The sequence below is a fragment of the Carassius auratus genome, unplaced genomic scaffold (assembly GCF_003368295.1).
Source record: "Carassius auratus strain Wakin unplaced genomic scaffold, ASM336829v1 scaf_tig00027954, whole genome shotgun sequence".
In the NCBI taxonomy this organism is placed as follows: domain Eukaryota; kingdom Metazoa; phylum Chordata; class Actinopteri; order Cypriniformes; family Cyprinidae; genus Carassius; species Carassius auratus.
The window spans coordinates 184,712-204,746 of NW_020525644.1; the positions used below are offsets into that span (position 1 = coordinate 184,712).

General features: G+C 37.0%; 1 protein-coding gene across 16 annotated transcripts in view; it reads left to right on the plus strand.

Annotated features, from left to right (window-relative positions):
- The window catches only part of LOC113079404 (focal adhesion kinase 1-like), a 50,794-nt gene that overhangs the window by 6,099 nt on the left and 24,660 nt on the right, over positions 1 to 20,035 (plus strand). For 4 of the 16 annotated variants that reach the window (XM_026251662.1, XM_026251664.1, XM_026251660.1 and 1 more), the window contains exons 1-13: positions 6,874 to 7,267; positions 8,486 to 8,700; positions 10,406 to 10,572; positions 13,867 to 13,954; positions 15,070 to 15,149; positions 15,572 to 15,634; positions 16,439 to 16,493; positions 17,458 to 17,598; positions 17,927 to 18,004; positions 18,080 to 18,178; positions 18,262 to 18,379; positions 19,188 to 19,227; positions 19,546 to 19,604. In XM_026251662.1, coding sequence (XP_026107447.1) covers positions 7,138 to 7,267; positions 8,486 to 8,700; positions 10,406 to 10,572; positions 13,867 to 13,954; positions 15,070 to 15,149; positions 15,572 to 15,634; positions 16,439 to 16,493; positions 17,458 to 17,598; positions 17,927 to 18,004; positions 18,080 to 18,178; positions 18,262 to 18,379; positions 19,188 to 19,227; positions 19,546 to 19,604 — 1,333 coding nt within the window. In that variant the 5' untranslated portion in view covers positions 6,874 to 7,137. Of the gene's footprint in view, positions 1 to 1,699; positions 2,334 to 6,872; positions 7,268 to 8,485; positions 8,701 to 9,633; positions 9,716 to 10,405; positions 10,573 to 13,866; positions 13,955 to 15,069; positions 15,150 to 15,571; positions 15,635 to 16,438; positions 16,494 to 17,457; positions 17,599 to 17,926; positions 18,005 to 18,079; positions 18,179 to 18,261; positions 18,380 to 19,187; positions 19,228 to 19,545; positions 19,605 to 20,035 lie in introns of those variants that run through there. The other 12 variants (XM_026251658.1, XM_026251661.1, XM_026251665.1 and 9 more) reach the window with 6 other exon arrangements.

A 20,035-nucleotide genomic window follows, 5' to 3' on the forward strand; every position in this document is an offset into this window, starting at 1 on the left:
AGTGACGAGCAGCGGTGCTTCAAGCTCCACTGTGGAAACCCTGCGCTATTCTGGCCTCGGTGCTGCTGGCCCGGGGCTATGAGCCCCGCCCGGCCCGCTTTAAGCCCTGGCTCGCACTGGCCCGACAGTGGAAATGCGGCTAATTAGTGTTCTCCTGAATAAAGCAAATCAGTACATTCTCTTCAAAACCCTGTCAGCTGCCTTTGGGCTGCCCGTATGACAGTGGAGCTGAATTTGAATACTTCCCATAACCAGCTTTTCTCATTTGATGTATTAGTAATTTATGTAAAAAAGAAAAACACTTTTAAATGCTGTAAGTGTTTGAGTTTGGGTAATAGCTGTAATTGTATTGGCATCAAGGAAATGTTGTTCAAGTGCAGATGTGTTACTGGTGCATTCTCAATTCATTCATCGTTTTCTGAGGAATTGCAACATTGTCCGACTCCAAATACACATTCAAGATGCCCCACCAGTCAGCTGATGTTTCATATTTTTAACCTCGATTCTTTCCATCGCCAAGGGCATTACTGTTGGAAGGAAGGAGGGCCTTTTTAGACAGTAGGGTTCCTGTATGTCTGTATGGCAACTATGGAGACCATGATTAAGCTCAAAATGGGGCCTATTAGCTGATATTTGAGAATGCAGTTAGTATAGCAGGAAGTGACCTGTTTGCCCTCCCTATAGGAACGAGTGCTTGGAATTGTAATGAATATCTCTGGCAAACATGGCAAGATGAAACTATTAAATAAAAGCAAATAATTTTCTGAGTTATTCTTTGCAATCAGAAGTTAGTTATGACTCAATAAGCACAAAATAACACTTAAATCTACTGGTATGATTTAACAGTTATTCCTTTATACCTTTGTGTGTGGTGCATCACTCTATTTATATATATATTAAAAAAAAATTAACAGGTTCCGTACTTTCTTCTCACTTGCTCTTTGTCTTACTCTATTTCTGCTATTTCTGCTTTATATTTCAACCTATTTTAGCAAAACTTTAATATAGAGAGGTTGCAATGTTATTACAGATTGAATTATTGTAAATCTATCTCTAATGTAATTTCCCATGGATAGACCAGACAAAACAAGGACTTAACTGTAGATACTAAGATCAAATATTTGGGATCACAAAAAAATGCTGAAATATTTCTTCAGTACATTTCCAAAGTACCTTATAGGCAGATTTCTTTGTGTTCATCAGCATACATAATTATGTAAATCGCAAGGCTGATGATTGCTAAATAAACCATTTATTAAATCATTTATTTTTGCAAATCTCTGCAAGTATGGGCTGTTGTCAAAAACAGGAAACCAACTTCCTTCCTTGAGCTTTGTCAGGTAGCTGACGGACATTCCTCTCCACATGAATCTCAGCGAGCTGTCCACAGATAACCTCTTATTGAAGCATACAACACTCCTACCATCATTCGTAAGGTGATTAGAGGTAACACAATCCAGAGAATGTAAACCGAAGCCAGACCACCCAGCTGAATATTCCTGGTTAAACCCACACCCTGAAAAACCTGATCGGCTGCTTCTTTTGGCTCGGTGGTCTGTGTTTTGTAAACATGAGCTGGTCAGCCAGTAGCAGTTGGTTTCACAGAACCATTAGCATATTTAAAGAGGCCCCTCCTCTTAGGGCTGATTCTTTTTCTCTCTCTCATCCCTCCCTCGTAAGCACACTTTCTCTCTTGATGCACTCTGCCCGGATTGTGAAAATTACACATGCCATCACCGCAGCATCTCTCTTAATCTGGATGAACTGTAGAAAGGCAGCTAAAAGGAAGCTTTTCAGCATGTGAGGATTAATCTTGTCAGCATTTTATTCGAGTCTCCCCTGCTGCATCCATTCTTTGGATTACTCTGGAAAGCTGTGGGATTTCTCTGTCACTTCTGGATCTTTTTCCACTGCTCTTGCTGGTGGTTTTTTAAAAAGTGCTGCTGAGGGAAACGAGAACGGCACGCCTCACATTTTTGCGTATCTACCTGCCATCCTCATTCCTGTAACCACACATCCTAGCTGATCACTTCATATTTTCGCACACTCCTGGATTAGTTCTTTGGTCAGCTGACCAATCACCTTCCTGTGACCTCACACCACGCCTCATCCCAGGCCTCTGAGGACCATCCCTGGTGGCCTGGTCACAGTGCGTTGCGGTGGGCCGGGGTCACCCCCTGCTCCCTATGACTGTGCCAGGGAGACGGAGAGCCGCTGGGCCTGGGAGAGAGACGAGAGCAGAGGCCAGCGGATGGAGAGCAGCGGCTGCAGCCCCTTCCCTCTGTGCTGGGCACGAGGAGCCTGCGTCTACTCCTACCCTCCCCCTCTGCCAAGTATGTCACCCAGATACAGAACTGCAACCCATTTCTAGAAAACCTCCACGATACCATTTCACACTCGATCTGTCTTACAGGATGTGGTATATTGATTTGACGGTGGTTTAGGACAAATGAAAGGTGTATGACCTCTCTGTGTATTTCATCTCTAGCTTTCTGCTGCTGTCATTTATGGTGATGTTACTTTAATACCTCAGTCGATGACTGCTAGCACATGATCTGTATTAGTAGGGCTGTTGTGTTACAATCCTACATACAAATCTATCACTATCATGTTTGGTGAAGAATCATGATGGTAAGGTTATTAATTTACTTTTTTAATCACTGTGCCATATCACACCACCAAAAAGAAAATATTTTATCAGATGGATTACTCTACCATTTAAAAGTTTTGGGGTCGATAAGATTGTATTTACATTTATAAAGTTTAGAGCTCCATTTAGATGATGAAAATGAAGGAAAAGGTTATTTTGTAAAATATAATTACCATTTTAAAAATGTTTTCTGTATGAAGATTTTTTTTAATGTAATTTATTACTTTGATGGCAGAACCGAATTTTCAGCAGCCATAACTCCAGTCTTTGGTCTCGCATGATCCTTTAAAAATCATTCTAATAGGCTGATTTGGTGCTCCAGAAACATTTTTGATGATTATTAAAGTTGCCTAATATTTTTGTGTTTTAACAATTTTTAGGATTCTTCGATGAATAGAAAGTTTAATAGAACAGCCTTATTAAAAATCTTTTGTAACGTTATACATATTTTTTACTTTCAGATTTGATTAATTTAACCATACTTGCTGAATACACATATTAACATACGTACACACACACACACACACACACACAATTTGACCTGCCCCAAACATTTGATGGTAGTGTATAGTACCAAACCATTACGCTGCATATTATCTACATCATGATTTTGTTTCAAGTTTTGTATGTTACCTACATATAGCATGCATTGAGTTCTGGACAAAAAAAAAGATCAAAGCAGATGTTTTTTTTTTTTTAGTCTTGGATTTGAATCTGATTTGAGTTATGTACAGGTGCATCTCAATGAATTAGAATGTCATGGTAAAGTTCATTTATTTCAGTAGTTTGTGAAATTCGTGTATTAAATAAATTCAGTGCACACAGACTGAAGTAGTTTAATTCGTTGCCTTTTTTAATTGTGATGATTTTGGCTCCCATTTAACAAAAAACCTACCAATTCATGATCTCAACAAATTAGAATATGGTGACATGCCAATCAGCTAATCAACACAAAAACCTGCAAAGGTTTCCTGAGTCTTCAAAATGGTCTCTCAGTTTGGTTCACTAGGCTACACAATCATGGGGAAGACTGCTGATCTGACAGTTGACCAAAAGACAATCATTGACCCCCTTCACAAGGAGGGTAAGCCACAAACATTCATTGCCAATAAGCTGACTGTTCACAGAGTGCTGTATCCAAGCATGTTAACAGAAAGTTGAGTGGAAGGAAAAAGAGTGAAGAAAAAGATGCACAACCAACCGAGAGTACCGCAGCCTTATGAGGATTGTCAAACAAAATCGATTCAAGAATTTGAGAGAACTTCACAAGGAATGGACTGAGGCTGGGGACAAGGCATCAAGAGCCACCACAAACAGAAGTGTCAAAGAATTTGGCTACAGTTGTCATATTCCTCTTGTTAAGCCAATCCTGAACCACAGACAACATCAGAGGCGTCTTACCTGGGCTAAGGAGAAGAAGAACTGGACTGTTGCCCATTGGTCCAAAGTCCTCTTTTCAGATGAGAGCAGGTTTTGTACTTCATTTGGAAACCAAGGTCCTATAGTCTGGAGAAAGGGTGGAGAAGCTCATAGCCCAAGTTGCTTGAAGTCCAGTGTTAAGTTTCCACAGTCTGTGATGATTTGGGGTGCAGTGTCATCTGCTGGTGTTGCCCCATTGTGTTTTTTGAAAACCAGGTGGCAAATTTTTTTTACATTAGTTTTGTGAAGTACTGTATTGTAATTTGTCGAGATAGGTGGGTCATTGGTGGGTTTTTATTAAATGTGAGCCAACATCATCACAATTAAAAGAACCAAAGACTACTTCAGTCTGTGTGCATTGAAATTATTTAATACACAAGTTTCACAAATTGAGTTGAATTACTGCAATAAATGAAATATTACACAACATTCGAGATGCACTTGTAATGTTTTATTCACTCATCAAAGACAATTTTTAATTGCATTTGCCAGTGGATGAGTGGTCAGTGTGAATTAAACTAATCTCAGACTGTAGTCAATTGGAGATTATTTGCCTTTTTGAATTAATATACCAAAGGCTCACTGATTGACAGCTAATTTCATTGCTTTTCTCACCCTTTTGATTAGACATTTTTGCCCTAATTCACACAGCTATTGCAATTTACAGCCCACTGCCAACAACGCATTTTTTTTAAAAATTCAGAATATAAATTGTAATTTTATTGTAAAAGCAGTGTGTGTTAAACTCATTAGTACCCCATGTGAGTGTCCTTTGTTTCTTCTCTAACCATCCGGGCCAAATAGATGAAATCAGATTTCCTGCATGGCTTGCTTGTCTCCACCACAGTCAGCCTGCTTCCTTTTCCATGCAACAAATGCAGATTTTATATCCATTAAAAGATGAGAATTAACAGTGTGTCTGAAGGGAGAATGACAGATACAATAGCCATATGGTGTAATGTGCATAACGAAATTGGGAAACTGACTTTCTCTATAAGCCAAGATCAAAGAAATGAGGACACGGAGAGCAATGGCAAGGCAAAAGTCTTGTCCAATGTTTTAGATCAGATAGGACCAAGTAATGTCACACTCTCTCTTTCTTTTTTTTAAAAATTCTTTTCGGCTCCTGTCTGTAGATAAATTAATTATGGTATCGTAATAAACCATTCCAGGGGCACAGAACCATCCAATTTTTACTCTCTCTGCATGAGGCCTGTACATTTGCTGCAAATAATCTGTATGCGTCTTTGGGGCTGTTGGTGTCTTCTTGTGAGAGACTGAATCCTCTACCCATGTATCTGTGCAGAATTAGCCTATGAAAAGAGCCCTTTCAGTCATCTTCAGTTTAACACAGCTCTGGAGGAGGCAGAGAAAGAGATGTTAAGTGAGAAACAGACATTGAGGGAGACCACTCTCACTATCAGATGTCTCAGCTTATGTTTCTTGAGCTCAGATATAGGAGCTTTTTGTGTGGTGTCCAATCTCCCTGGTGGAGAGTGAGCTCTTTGAAAAGACCATTGATTGTTGGGTGAAAGATAAGGTGAAGGCAGCACATGTGTACTGCCAGATAAAAAGAGCATGACACTGATATGTCTAAGCAGTGTCTTCACTTTCATCTGAATTATGTTTTTTTGGCAATAGTTTGTTGAGTGTTTGGTTTGTTTTGTGTTATGGTTTGGTTTGTTTCTGGTTTTGGTTGCAGAGTTTGTTTTTCTGTGTTTTGCTTTTCTTTTATTTGTCTTTCTTTTTTGTCTTGTCTTTTTTTATTGTATTTTTTTTATGTTTGCATTTTTGTTTTGTTTGTGGTTTGGCTTTTCTATGTTTTACTTTTTTGTCTTGTTTTTTGTTGTTGCTTTGTTTTTGTCTTGTTTTATTTTGTGTTTTGCCTTGCTTGGTTTAGACTTTAACCATATATTTGTATGTTGTGATCAGAGTACCCGAGTTCCCTTTATGCAATGTTCTTTTGAGACACTTTACATCAGCCTAAGTAAAAGGAAGCAAAGTATTTGGGTGGGTACCGATTATAACCATTCAGTCTACTGGATGACTGAGATTTTGGACAATCCTTCTGAAGACAATGAGTACAGAAACAAAGCTTCTCTCTCTTGCCTCTGGTTCAGTCAAGGATATTCATGTGAATAATCTTATGCACAGACTGAATCATTTCATCATGTCATTTTCTTATTTCATCCATTGTAATGCCACCGGACCAATTTCCTCTATTGAAATAGCACAGCTAAACACAATACTCACAGGCGTTACTCTGCAAGCCATATTTAGTGTCAGGTTTCATAATGTTTAGGATCATTCAAAAGATCTGAGTTTTTAAATGTTCAGCAGGCTCAAAGTAGTACTTCTTCACGTTTTTGACTCGAAGGCTCCCTGATGTCCAAGACAATATTCAAAGAAACTCATGTAGGTTCAGATATTTCCTCTAGTATAACTTTTCAAACAGAATTTACAGAAACTGTCAGTAAAACCAATAAAGTCAGTCTGAAATGGAAGTTGCAATGGTCTTGTATTCCCTATTGTGATGTATATATCCGTATATAATCTGTTGATACGATGTGTCTTTCTTGTGTGTATAATTTTAGTATCAATACTGTTTTTTTATATCAGAATGTAGTAGAAATACATAATTCAGTAACTTCAGTAACTTGTAAATGCAAAGCTCCATTGTTTTCAGTCAGATATGTGAACTCCTCCTCCTGGCCAAGGTCCCATTTAACCACGCGTGTTTACTTGTGGGCGAGTTCAGTCGCGTGTGTTTATAGTGCGAGTGCTTGTGGTCTACCAGCTGGTTTAACCCCAGTGTTGTGATTTTAGGGCTGTGAAATCCAGGTCTGTGACTTATGATCGTGTTGTGAATTCTTCTGGTCTCCTCAGGGCAAGTGGACAGGAACTAGATTGCCGGTTACATGATACATTATAATAAGCAGGATATGATGTCACACAGAGGAAGCTACTAAAATGTATTGTCTGTTTGAATATTTTTGTGAGAGCATTTATGTCTGAAATCTGTCCCAAAAGACTGACAGTAGTGAGAACATGGATTTTATGTTTTGTTGATGTCCTTTGGACCCACCAGAGTGTGTGTGCGCTTTCGTGGACGTATTGTTTGTGTTTTTAAAGGGCTGTTTAAGCCTGAGCTTTTGAGATCCACGCTGGCGTGTACCTGCTGGCCCTTCTTCAGAAAAGGTAGGAAAAGCACTCTCAGAGTAAACTGAAACTAACTAAAAGCTGCAAAAAAATGTGTTCTATAGATGTTTCACGCTGATTTCATTTCCTTTTTGCAGAGTTTTAACGTGTGGGTGACCCTAATTTTGTTTATCATATTCCTGGAATTATTTATTTAGGCTATATATATGTTTTTGTGTGATTATAACTGACAATATTTCTTACACTACACTGTTCTCAGTGGAATACTTGATTCAGATTGGTTAAATAATGAACAATGTCCAGAGCAACTGACTACTCATCTGTTTCATTCATGGTTTATTTTACGACAATAACCATGTAGACTTATCGTGACCTTTATGCATAGCTGTTCATCATCTAACCTCGTAATAGAGAGGAAGATACATCGTAGGAATGTTTTGGGCTGATTTAGCTGACCTGAAACAGTTAGCCATTGTTGTGTTGACCTTGCAGCTCTGGAATGCTGTAGTCTGCCATCATGGATTGTTACACTGAAAGCTCTTCTGCCAGAATATCTGACACTATCATAGTCCCCAAGGCCACTCGCCTGGCATGCTCGCAGGAGACATCTGTCTGAAGTGTTGGGGTCTGGATATTTTCCTTTATTTACTTCCAGGAGTCCAACCTCCTGTTAGTGTGTGCAGCATTTTGCTGTCTGACAGTTGAATATCGAGCTGATGAGATGGTCTTGGGATTACCTTGGTTCTGTTCATTGCCTCAGTCGTTGTGTTCAGGTTACACCTCTAGACACCTTTTCATTGTCTTGTCAGTGTATTTTGATTCATTTGTACATCCTGCAATGGAAATGAATGTTTGTGCTCTGATTAATGTGTTTTTCTTTTTATTCTGAACAAGAATATTCCATTATGTAATATGCAGTGATCCGATTATTATTGTTATTACAAGACTAAACGGACTGAAGGCATTGCAAAGCTGATAGTTCATCCATTTACAGTAACTTTCTTCATAATCCTTCAGATCATATTTGTAGCACAAACAATAATAAACATGTCACAAATATTGAATTGAATTAAATTATCATTGTCCCTTCAAGCTTTTTCCATTTTGGTTGATTATAAGAACAAACAAACTGATATTAGATGAATCGATTATTCTGTTTGCTTTTTTGTTTTCACAGGTTTAGTCATTGGTTTTAGTTCTTTTTTTGTTGATTGTAGTTTTTTAAGGTCTGCGTTGACAGCTTTGTATTCTCCTCAGAATATGACGGACAGTTAGCACCCACCAAAGCCATGGCAGCGGCTTACCTGGACCATGCCCTGAACCAGGGGGTCAAGCCTCACTTCAGCGCAGGGATGGAGCGCACGGCAGGGGCTCTGGAGCGCGTACTCCGAGTCTTCCACTACTTCGAGAGCAGCAGTGAACCCTGTACTTGGGCCAGCAACATCCGACACGGGGACTCTACTGATGTCAGGGTGAGTCTGCAGATCAGCTGGCCCTTTTAATGTTCTCCAAGATGTAGAATACCTTATTGGACCATATCAGTTGCAGCAGAGAGAGAGAGAGAGAGAGAGAAATGCATTGGAATCGATCTTATACACTTTTTGCTAATATTGAGGCTGTATCCAAATAATATCTGATTTTTGTTTATATGGTAGGTATTCATTTTTTATTATTATTATAATGTTTTGAAATGTAATTATGTGTGCAGAATTCTATTTGAGAGCTTTTTAAAATTATTTTTATCTTTCAAAAAAAACAATAACAAAAATAACAATTAATATTAATAACAAAATAACAGTTTTTAGAGCTGTCAAATGATTAATTGAGATTAATCGCGTCCAAAATAAGTTTTTGTTTACATAATATATGTGTGTGTGCTGTGTTTATTTATTATGTGTATATAAATACACACACATGCATGTTTATATATTTCAGAAAAATATGTTACTTTTATATATTAAATATATTTATCTATGATATAAATATATGCTTATAAATATATGTAAATATTTTCAACATACATACTGTATGTGTGTCTGTTTATATATACATAACAAATATACACAGTTCACACACATTTATTATGTAAACAAAAACTTTTATTTTGGATGCGATTAATCGCGATTAATCATTTGACAGCGCTTATAGAGTTATTACACAGTCAAATTAGTACATATACTTCTATTTTTCATTATTATTGAACGCAAACAAACAATAGATCATCATATCCACTTTTCAGAAAAACATAATTATTGGCTAATTTCTGGAGTTTTGTCAGTTGTAGGATTTTTTAAAAGTGACTTTTTAAGTTCTAAATTGTGTATTTGTGATTTTTGTTTTTGTTACTTTGGTACATCATTAGCCTTATTGAAACAGACAGTTACACCACAAACATTCCTGTGCAGGACTAAAGAGGATATTTCCTCTGAGCTCCAGGCTTTTCAGCATTATTCAGAATGCAGCTTGCAGTGGAATAGAACACTCATGGTAAACCCCCTCAGACAATGGCATGCTACTCTAAATTATTTAATGAGGTTGGTTTTTGAAGCCAAATACTACAAAGCATATTGTCCGCTTTCATCCTTCACATGGCTGCTATTGTCCCATTTCTGTGCTGTTTTACATCTGATGTTATCAGGTCTGAACCTCATCCAAACCTGTCCCAAACTAAACCAACTACTGACACAGAAGTGTCACATTAACTCACACTACTTCAATAAATGAAATAGATTGAATTAATGCCCTGTTATGAAGCTTTGTTTTCTCTCTTTAAAATGTTATTTGTTTTTTAGACTTATTATATCAGTAGTCAATGATGTTTGTTAAAGAGATTTACAATTATTCATCACACACTAATGTGGCTGATCAGTTCTTGCCTCATGCCTCATGCATTTTGCAGTTTTAATAATACATGTACATAAGTTCTTTCATCCTGTTAGACATTGTATATTATGTGCATGCACACTATTGAACTGTTCCTCTTGGTCTCATCCATCTCCTCTCTCTCCATTGCTCTCTACCGACCCATAACATGACACATCAATCAAAGAAAGATTAAACTGAAACTCTTCTGACTTCGAACCTCAGGGTATTCACCCACATGTACTTTGAGATGTGTCCTGCTAAAATGTATAGGGTGCTATATGTTGTCACCAAATGCTTGTGTGTGTTTTTCAGGGCATTATACAGAAGATGGTGGACATCCATAAGGTGAGGTGTGTGTCCTGCTTTGGTCTGCGCCTGAGCCACCTGAGAACAGGGGAAGTTCATTGGCTCCACCCCGACATGGGCGTGTCTCACGTGAGGGAGCGGTACGAGCACAGCCATCCCCAGGACGACTGGAGGTGAGTCACTGTTTTCATGCTTGTATCATAAGCATAAAAACATTGTTACAGTTAGAAGCTGGTTTATTTATAAACTGTTTATTTATCAGTTAATAAATAAATAGCACAGGGTTGGTCTGTCTGTATTTTTATTTTTTTATTTTTTTATTTTTTTATTATTATTAAGAAAAACATCTCAAGCACAGTACAAGTATCAGAATGCTTCATACTAAAAGGGGGAAAAAAAGCAAATATTAAGCAAAGCATAATAAATACTAGCATACAAATATACATATATTCACATATGCATATACATATAGACAACTAAATAAAGCAACAACAAAAAAAAGGAGGGGGGATCTGTCTTTTTGAGCCAATGGCAAGCAAGGAGATTATTCGGCAAACCTACACTACCGTAAAAATTTTTTTGTGTTAGTAAGATTTTTTTACTCTTTTTGAAGGAAATCTCTTGTGCTCACCAAGGCTGCTTTTATTTGATCATTAATTAAAGTAAAACAGTACTATTGTGAAGTATTATTACAATCTCAAAAAGTTACATTTAAAATATATTGAATTCCTATTAAGCCAAAGTTGAATTTCCAGCATCCATTGCTCCAGTTTTCAGTGTCACATGATCTTTTGGAAATCATTCTAATATACAGATTGCATGCCGAAGAAGCATTGTTTGTTATTAAAAAATAACAGTGGTGCTGGTTAATATTTTGCGGTCAGTCAGGCCAATTCATTGGCTGATATTGATTCATTTTGAGATTTAAATAAATAGTAATAGTAAAATAGTAGTAAAAGGTGTGTAACGTTTTCAAATCTTGAAACAAGTCTTTGATTTGTAAATCCTGAATGTCGACATTATATTGGCTACCTTAAATTCCTGATATCAGTGTCGACATTAGCCTTTGAAAAATGTAGTTTAAATGTCTAGTCTACTTTGAATGTGTTCTCATCACATATTTTTTTATATGAATTTAAAATGAAAAGAGAACCAAACCGTGAGCTTTCTGTGGAGGAAAGTAATCATGCTTTAGATTCTGGGATATCTGTGTGGCCGTACAGGGGCTTAGTAAAGTTTGCCACAACTTATCTCTGTCATTGTTCCCCCTTGAACAATTGCTTGATGTTTCTGTCTGTAATACAATCAAAACACCTTTTACATCTCTGAAATAGCACAACTTTGAATATCTGAGACCACTGTGGGGCTGCGGTACATTATTATCTTTAATATTATTTTCTTTGTCTGGGGGTCCCTACTGTCACTGGTGGTCTATTGTAGAAATGATGGTGGCTGGAGCATAAGACCATTCAGAAAAGTGTTAAATAGCTTTCCCTTGTTTAATTGCATAAAACCTGAGTCTTGCTCCAAAGTCTTTATATCAAAAACGTGCATTGTTATATCTGGGTCATGCCTGTTTTATGAGGATGACACTGCACATCGTTCTGTTGTAAAGCATTAAAAGAGTGAACGTGCTGTTCTTCTAGAGGATGAAAGGATGATATAATGGCTTATGTATAATTCATACAGAGTGGGGGTGAATAGTTCTGCATCACGATGAGGGTGAAACAGTGGGTGGAGCTTCAGAATGAATGTGGCTCGTTATAGTTTTATCTTAATGAAGCTAAAGAACGCAGTCCGTGCTTAATTGCTCTATTGTTTATATTCAATTCACGCTGCCCAGGGCTTGTTTCACGCATCTTCTTTCGATAACCATTAATTATGAATGAATGGGCTTTTTATGCGTTTACCGGGGAAGTCCGTGATTCAAAGGATGAGCTTGATTCTGTTTTGCCCTCCAGCATGTCTTCATGATGAAAAACAGAGCCCTGATAATACATGCAGCATTTTGCTTTAAAGCAAGACATTTTACTCTCTGCAAATGCAGATCAGCGGGTTAAATTCCTTTTCAGGTTCTGCAGAAATATAAAAGAAATGTATAGGATTTAACTGCAGGCTCCCTCTCATTTTTCATTGTCTATTATCATGTTTCTCACATGGAATAATGTTATTATTCAGCACAGCCTAAAGTACGATGTGATTAAACTGATTTAAACCAGAAATCCAAACTGGTTCTATTTGAATAATACTGTTTTGTATTGGTGGGAATTTGTGCTAGCATATGCAGAAGAATTTTTGTGTATCATAAATGTAACTGTTTCTGCACAGATGCTATAGAATGAGCAAAGAACTGAAAGGAATGGTTCACCCAAAAAATTTTAATCTGTTTTAAATCTACTCACCCTCAGGCGATCCAAGATGCAGAGGAGTTTGTTTCTTCATCAGAACAGATTTGGAGAAATTTAGCATCACATCACTTGCTCACCAGTGTAACCTTCCTCTGTAGTAAATGGGTGCCATCAATGAGAGTTCAAACAGCTGATAAAAACATCACAGTAATCCACAGCACAGCTCAAGTCTATCAATTAACATATAGCGAAGCGAGAAGCAGCATGTTTGTAAGAAATAAATAATTTTAACTTAAAATCGTCGCTGCTGATGAAAAATACCAATCCATAATCATGAATAAGTTTTCCTCCAGTGAAAAGTCCATCCTTCACATCAAAATTTCAGTTCAGAACTGTTTTGGACTGTTTTTGCTTGTAGACTCCTGATTTAGACAAGACAACTTTTCCGTTAGACAAAGAAATATCATGGATACAATGGAAACAATGGTTTGAAGTAAAAAAAAAAAAAAAAAAAAAAAAACGGTTCCACAAAGCATTGTAAAACTATTTGACGCTCAGTTTGTCTTCATGTTCTGTGCATTATCTCTGAGGCAGATGGCAGCAAGTTCCAGGTGCATCATCCAGTTTAGACAACAGTTTTGAACATGGGAGGCAGGTGCCGCAGCATTCTGCCTCCTGTTCAGTTAGAGAGATGTGTAAAACCAATTTAGTGTAACTGAGAGCAGTCAGTGGACCAGCTGTGAGAGAACAGGGTGTGATTTTTACCTCCCAGGCAGACAGCTGCTGAGAGCACTAATACTAAGTCTACTATTATTGTGTTGTCTGGCAGACACATATGAGAGGGAAGAAGAGTAAACAGCTCCATAAACTGAACCGTTATTGTTGTTAAAGATTCAAGGCACACAGTGAATGAGTTCAACCTGAGGGCGTCATTTTCTGAAGCATCTGCTGTGATTGGGCAGGCTGTACGACAGCTGCCATTCATTGAGGATCACTTGTGATTGATATTCCTGTGTGATTATTTTGTGCTTTATACAGAGATTCTACATGTATTGCTGACAGCATGTGGAGTGTGTTTTATTATTAGATCATTTATTTCCCTCTCTCTTCTCTTTCCAGATATGAGCTACGGATTCGATACTTGCCTAAAGGATTTTTAAACCAGTTTACTGAGGACCAGCCAACTCTCAACTACTTTTATCATCAGGTGATGGATAGTTTAATCTGACAGCATGTGTACTGCTGCCAAACCTTCCTCCTCTCTTTCAACACCACATTGGTGAGTCCAAGGCGGTCAAGAACGTGTTTGGGGTGGGGGGTGGGTATTTCACCCCAAAATAAAATGAAGCTCTAAATTACAGTTTTTAATATTTTATTTTATTAGATCAGTGAAACCTTTATTGTAGCATAAATACAATGTTTTGCAATTTTACATTATTTCCATGACAGTTAAGCACGTTCACTCTCCAGGTCTCAGTACAGTAATGCAAAAAAAGATTATTAATACAATTATTAATACAATTTTTATATATATATATATATATATATATATATATATATATATATATATATATATATATATATATATAAAATTATATATATTATTTGCAATATATCTATATAATGGTGGTCTTTGTTGTACTGGTAAAAAAAAAAGCAAGAATGAGAACCATTATTGTCGTGAAAATGTCACAATGCAACAAAAAAAATCTAAATTTGCAAATAAAATAACAGTCCTACTCCTAGGTTTTCTTTTCTTCTTGCAGATTGTATTTATATTATTATTTTATATTATTTTGTGGTGAAATATGACCCATTTTCGTGAGATTTACCAACACAGTGCTTTAACAAAAGAAACTGAAAGGTGATTTAGTGTTCAAGGCTCAGGCTTCGTAACTGGTTTGATCAGTGCCAGGTTACCAAGATCAAACCATGAGCTCACAATCACCATTATAAACACTTAACCGACAGGTGACTGGCTCTGTAATAAGTTCATGTCTCTTTTCTATAGTGTCGTCACATGCAAGTCACCAAAACCAATTCCACTTCTCCTTTCGTGGTGATCTATAGAAAGTACATTAAACTACATTAAACTTCATAATTGTTTTTTTATGACTAGTAAATTAGCTCTGTATTATTGTGCTTTTGAAATTATCAAAACTATCAGGTCATATTATTTATTTTTATTTTTTACTTGACATGCAGTATTGGCCTGTTCCAGAGGAGGGAAATGATACATTCTGTCATCATTCAACCTGTTTGGTCAGTGTTGCCTTGTGCCTTTCTCTTTGCTCTGCCTAATATAAAACTCTATGTGCCCAGGTGAAAAGTGATTATATGATGGAGATTGCCGATCAAATTGATCAAGATGTAGCACTTAAACTTGGCTGCCTTGAAATAAGGTATGTGATACACAATACTGTTCAGAGGTTTGGGGTCGGTAATTCATCAAAGAATCCTGAAAATATGGATTGCTGTTTCCACAAATATATTAAGTTGCACAACTGTTTTCAACATTGATAATAATTAATGTTTCTTGAGCACCAAATCAGCATATTAGAATGATTTCTGAAGGGTCATGTGACACTGAAAGTTGGACACAGAAAGAGGAAAATTCAGCTGAGCCATCACAGGAATAATGTTTTAAAATTTGTACATTTTCACAATTTTTCAGTATTTTCCAACAAATAAATGCAGTGTTGGTGAGAGATTTAAAAAAATAAATAATAATAATTTCTTACCCACCCCAAACTTTTTAACAGTAGAAGGCTATAAATGAGTAAATGTAAGTGTTATTCCATGACCTTCTTTTTCTCTGTTATAGGCGTTTTTTCAGGGACATGCGTGGAAACGCCCTGGATAAAAAATCGAATTACGAATTGATAGAGTAAGTAATGCTGTTTATGTTTGGATCATTGGTGTCACACTGTGTCCATATTTACATGAATTAAATGTTTCTTCAGACAGCATTATTTTATCTTGAGGGATTTTAGTCCAATTAGTTGTGATGTTTTTTCACCTCGGAGTAATAAAAGTAGTTGAGAACTTTTTTGTTAGAAATAATCACAATTAAGAGTAATCGGGAGAAATAAAGTTGCAGTTGTGAGATCTACAAAAGCAATAGAAATAGTCACAGTTGTGAGAAAAAATTGCAGTTATGGGCATCCATAGGGAAACCTGGCATGAAAAATAAAATAAAAAAATAATGTTGTCACTGTCATGACAGAAACTTGGATTAACTTTTTTGCTGAATATTATGTAAAAAATTAAATCCCAATCGGTTCTCATTCTCATATTACTGCAGTGTTCACTTACTGTATGATGTAATGATGTCAGTGTACTTCAAACCAAGCTCATACTAGACTAAAAGGAGTACAGTAATTCCTAATTGAACCATTAGAGGATTTCTCTTTTTCTCTTTTCCTTTCAGATTGTGTGTATGTGGGTCAGAATATCTGATGCATGGCCCTGTGAAACCTGTCGGATCTATTTTTAGTAGCATATAATTGATCTTTGCGTGTCTCCTGCAGTGTAGTGTTGCTTGCTTTACACCGGAAGAGACAATAATCTGTAATAATTGCTCAGTCACAAACAAGTTTCTGTCTCATTTCTTGTGCTTTTGCATTAAAATCTTATGTTTCACTTTATTTAAAGACTGAAGTGAATGTATTTCTGTATCCTCTTCCTGCAGGAAGGATGTTGGTCTACGGAGATTCTTTCCAAAGAGTTTATTAGACTCGGTAAAGGTAATAAGACATTTTTGATGCTCCTGTGATAGTTTCATCAAGTGGTTATCTTGATTTATTGGATGTGAGGAAATGCTATTGTTCAGGCAAAATCCATGTTATTACCTGCCTGGCTTCCTCTGTGGTCTCACACCCCTGAGATGTTTTCCTTCTCTCACTGAAGAAGCCACTGAAGAGAACAGGATTTCCCTGTTCTTTATTATAAAGGAGAACTTTTTGACTTTCACTCTCTGCTCCCCTTCCTCTTTATATTTTACATTCTACCCCAAAGCAGCCCAAAATCACCTCCTTTTTATTGGTTGCCATTAAACCCAAGTCCATGTCAAGAGGGAAGAGAGAATTACCGACCAGTTTTGGGGTTTTTAATTCGAGAACCTTTAGACTTTAAATGATTTTACATCTCTCAAGGAGAGGAAGGAGAGAAGTATCATCTCTGAATAAAGAATACTTTTTGAAAATGCTTGTGTAATTTGACAGGGCTTGTTCACACCATTAAAGATAGGTTTGAATGCTTTTAGGAACCTGTTTTTCCTTTTTAATTTAAATTAAGACCCCTTACTGAGATAAAACTATGTTTTAAGTGCAGAAATCGTTTTATTCATATGTTAAGAGATTTTCTGACTGTTGTCTTATTCTTGAGCCATCAAAATGATTCACGGGCCTTTATTCCTTTTCTCTAAAGATATTGATGAAGATTAATGTATTTTGCCTTGTTTACAGGTTCAAATGTCCCATTTTGTTGTTCTGTCTACAGCTAAAGGTGCACCAGGCAAAAACAGATAGTCCTACCTCAAACATGTGCCACTGATTGAGCTTATGAATGGTGTATAGTTGTCTTATACTTATTAAACTTGTATAGGATGAAGTATTTGATCATCTCCAAAAATTCACACACTTCACCTTTAAGGGTTTGTAATTAATGTCAATACAATACAATTTAGTCATTGGTATTTTGTCTTTGCAGGCTAAATCCCTGCGGAAACTGATCCAGCAGACTTTTAAACAGTTCGCCAGTCTGAACGACGAGCAGTGTATCCTCAAGTTCTTTGAGATCCTTTCACCTATATACAGATTTGATAAGGAGTGTTTTAAATGCGCTCTCGGGGTGAGTCGAATTTAGACGGTAATTAATTCACTTCATTAAAATAAAGCCACAAGTCATTTACATGTGTTTACTCTCCTGATTTATTATTTCTGCCTTAATAGTAAAAGACTTATTTAATGGTCTGCAGTGCCCTCTGTTGGCTGAAAGATGAAGAATTTCTCAATGTATTCCTACATTGTAGTTTTAGTTGATTATTTCTTTTTAAAATTAGTGTTCATTAGTAATTATTTGTCATTGGGAGGGTAAAATCAATTTGCATTGTATTTATCATTTTGTGTGCGTTTCATGAAGTGTTTGAGTTGAATCTGTCTGGGGTTGTGTGTGATAGTCGAGCTGGGTGATATCAGTGGAGTTGGCCATCGGACCCGAGGAGGGCATCAGTTATTTGACGGACAAAGGCTCAAATGTAAGTAGTGTACGGTCTGATGGATTGATAGACAGTTGAACAGTGACTCTAATGTCTGTATCTGTTTCTTTGTAGCCAACGCACCTCGCTTACTTCACACAAGTGCAGAGTATCCAGTTCGAGGAGCGAGAAAGGAAGGGAGTGCTGCAGTTAGACGTGGCCGGAGCACCCGAGGTAACATCCACACACTTTTTTCAGTGTATCATTTTGTCTTATGTGTGGTTTTTATTCATGGATATGGTGTGTTGTTGTTCAAGCCTTTGACAGTAACAGCTACAGCACTGAACACAGCGGAGAACATGGCCGATCTCATTGATGGTTACTGTCGGCTTGTTAACGGAACTTCTTCATCGTTTATTGTCCGTGTACAGAAAGGTGAGACCACACACACACACACATGCACGCACAATTATAAAAATGTATTCAGGAAAGCACATTAAATTAAGCAAAAGTGACAGGAAAGACATTTGTGACCCTGGGCCACAAAACCAGTCTTAAGTCACTTTGGTATTTTTAGCAATAGCCCAAAAAACACTGTATGGGTCAAAATTATTGATTTTTCTATTATGCCAAAAATCATTAGGATATTGAGTTAAGATCATGTTCCATGAAGATATTTTGTAAATTTTCTTACCGTAAATATATCAAAACTTAATTTTTGATAAGTAATATGCATTGCTAAGGGCTTCATTTGGACAACTTTTAAAGCCATTTTCTCAGTATTCCTCTCAGTTTTTGCACCCTCAGATTCCAGATTTTCAAAAAGTTGTATTTCAGGCAAATATTGTCCCAACATAAAAAACCGTATGTAAATGGTAAGCTTATTTATTCAGCCTTCATATGATGTATAAATCTCAATTTTGACTGGTTTTGTGGTCCAGGGTCTCATTTATGTTACAAAGTATTTCCATTTGAAATAAATGCTGTTTTTGTAACCTTATGTTCAACACAGAATCCTGAAAAGGTGTTTCGAAAGAACATGATTTCAAGTAAAATATTCAGCAGCATTTAAGTTTTCAACTTGAACACTAAATCAGCATATCAGAAGGATTTCTGAGGGATCATTTAGCTTTGCTAAATTAAGATATATTTAAATATAAAACGGCTGTTTTAAATGTTAATATTTCACAATTTTACTGTTTGTTTTTTCTTGTAAATTTTGTTTTAAAATGTTTGTCAACAGAAGGAGAGAGAGCTCTTCCGTCTATCCCAAAAGCTCCAAAGTAAGTTGCAAAACTCGGACCCTCAGGTATCCTAACCTTTCCAACAATTTGTCATTAGATCGATTCCGTTCGCCCTGTTCTTGCTCCTTTGGCCTCTTTGGCTCAGACATGTGGAATCTCTTAGTGTTCCCTCAACCAATGTGACCCTCAGCCCAGGTCCTATTATTGTGACTGTGGTAGTGCACATCGGTTATGTCATCGCTAATGGAACAGACCAGCTCAGTGGCTTCAGCACAGATCAGTGTGGAAAAGGTCATGCTGTGATTCAGTTTTATTTAAAATGTTCACGTTTCATCTTCTTCAACTTCTGTCACACAGATCCGCAAACCATGAGAAAAGATTGCAAGGAGTCCGGGCCAAAGCCATCTCCATTTCAGGTAAAGACTCATCTAAGAGGACTGTGATGTGACCTCACGTTTTCATTGATAATGAACTTAATCCTTAACTAATTCCAACCACGTTGTGTAACCCTCTGATGTTTTCTATGCTTCATTCTGAGCTGCTGTTCTAGAATTGTTTCTGAATTGTTTGTAACAGCCCTGTAATTGTAAAATACTCTCAAACCCTGTTGCAGTTTACAGTTTGTGTGGGTGTGTAGGACATGTTTTGCTTGCATTATGGGGACTGAATGCCCCCACAAGGATCATTAAACCTGAAGTCACCTAAATCACATGGGTCAGTGGTCCCCACAAGGAAAATGGGTTATTGAAAGTACTAAAAAAATATCATTAGCTCAGAGTAGTAACAGTAGGAGTCACTGGAAAGTCCCCACCTTCATAGTGCATGTGTTTTTAATGTAACCTAAAGG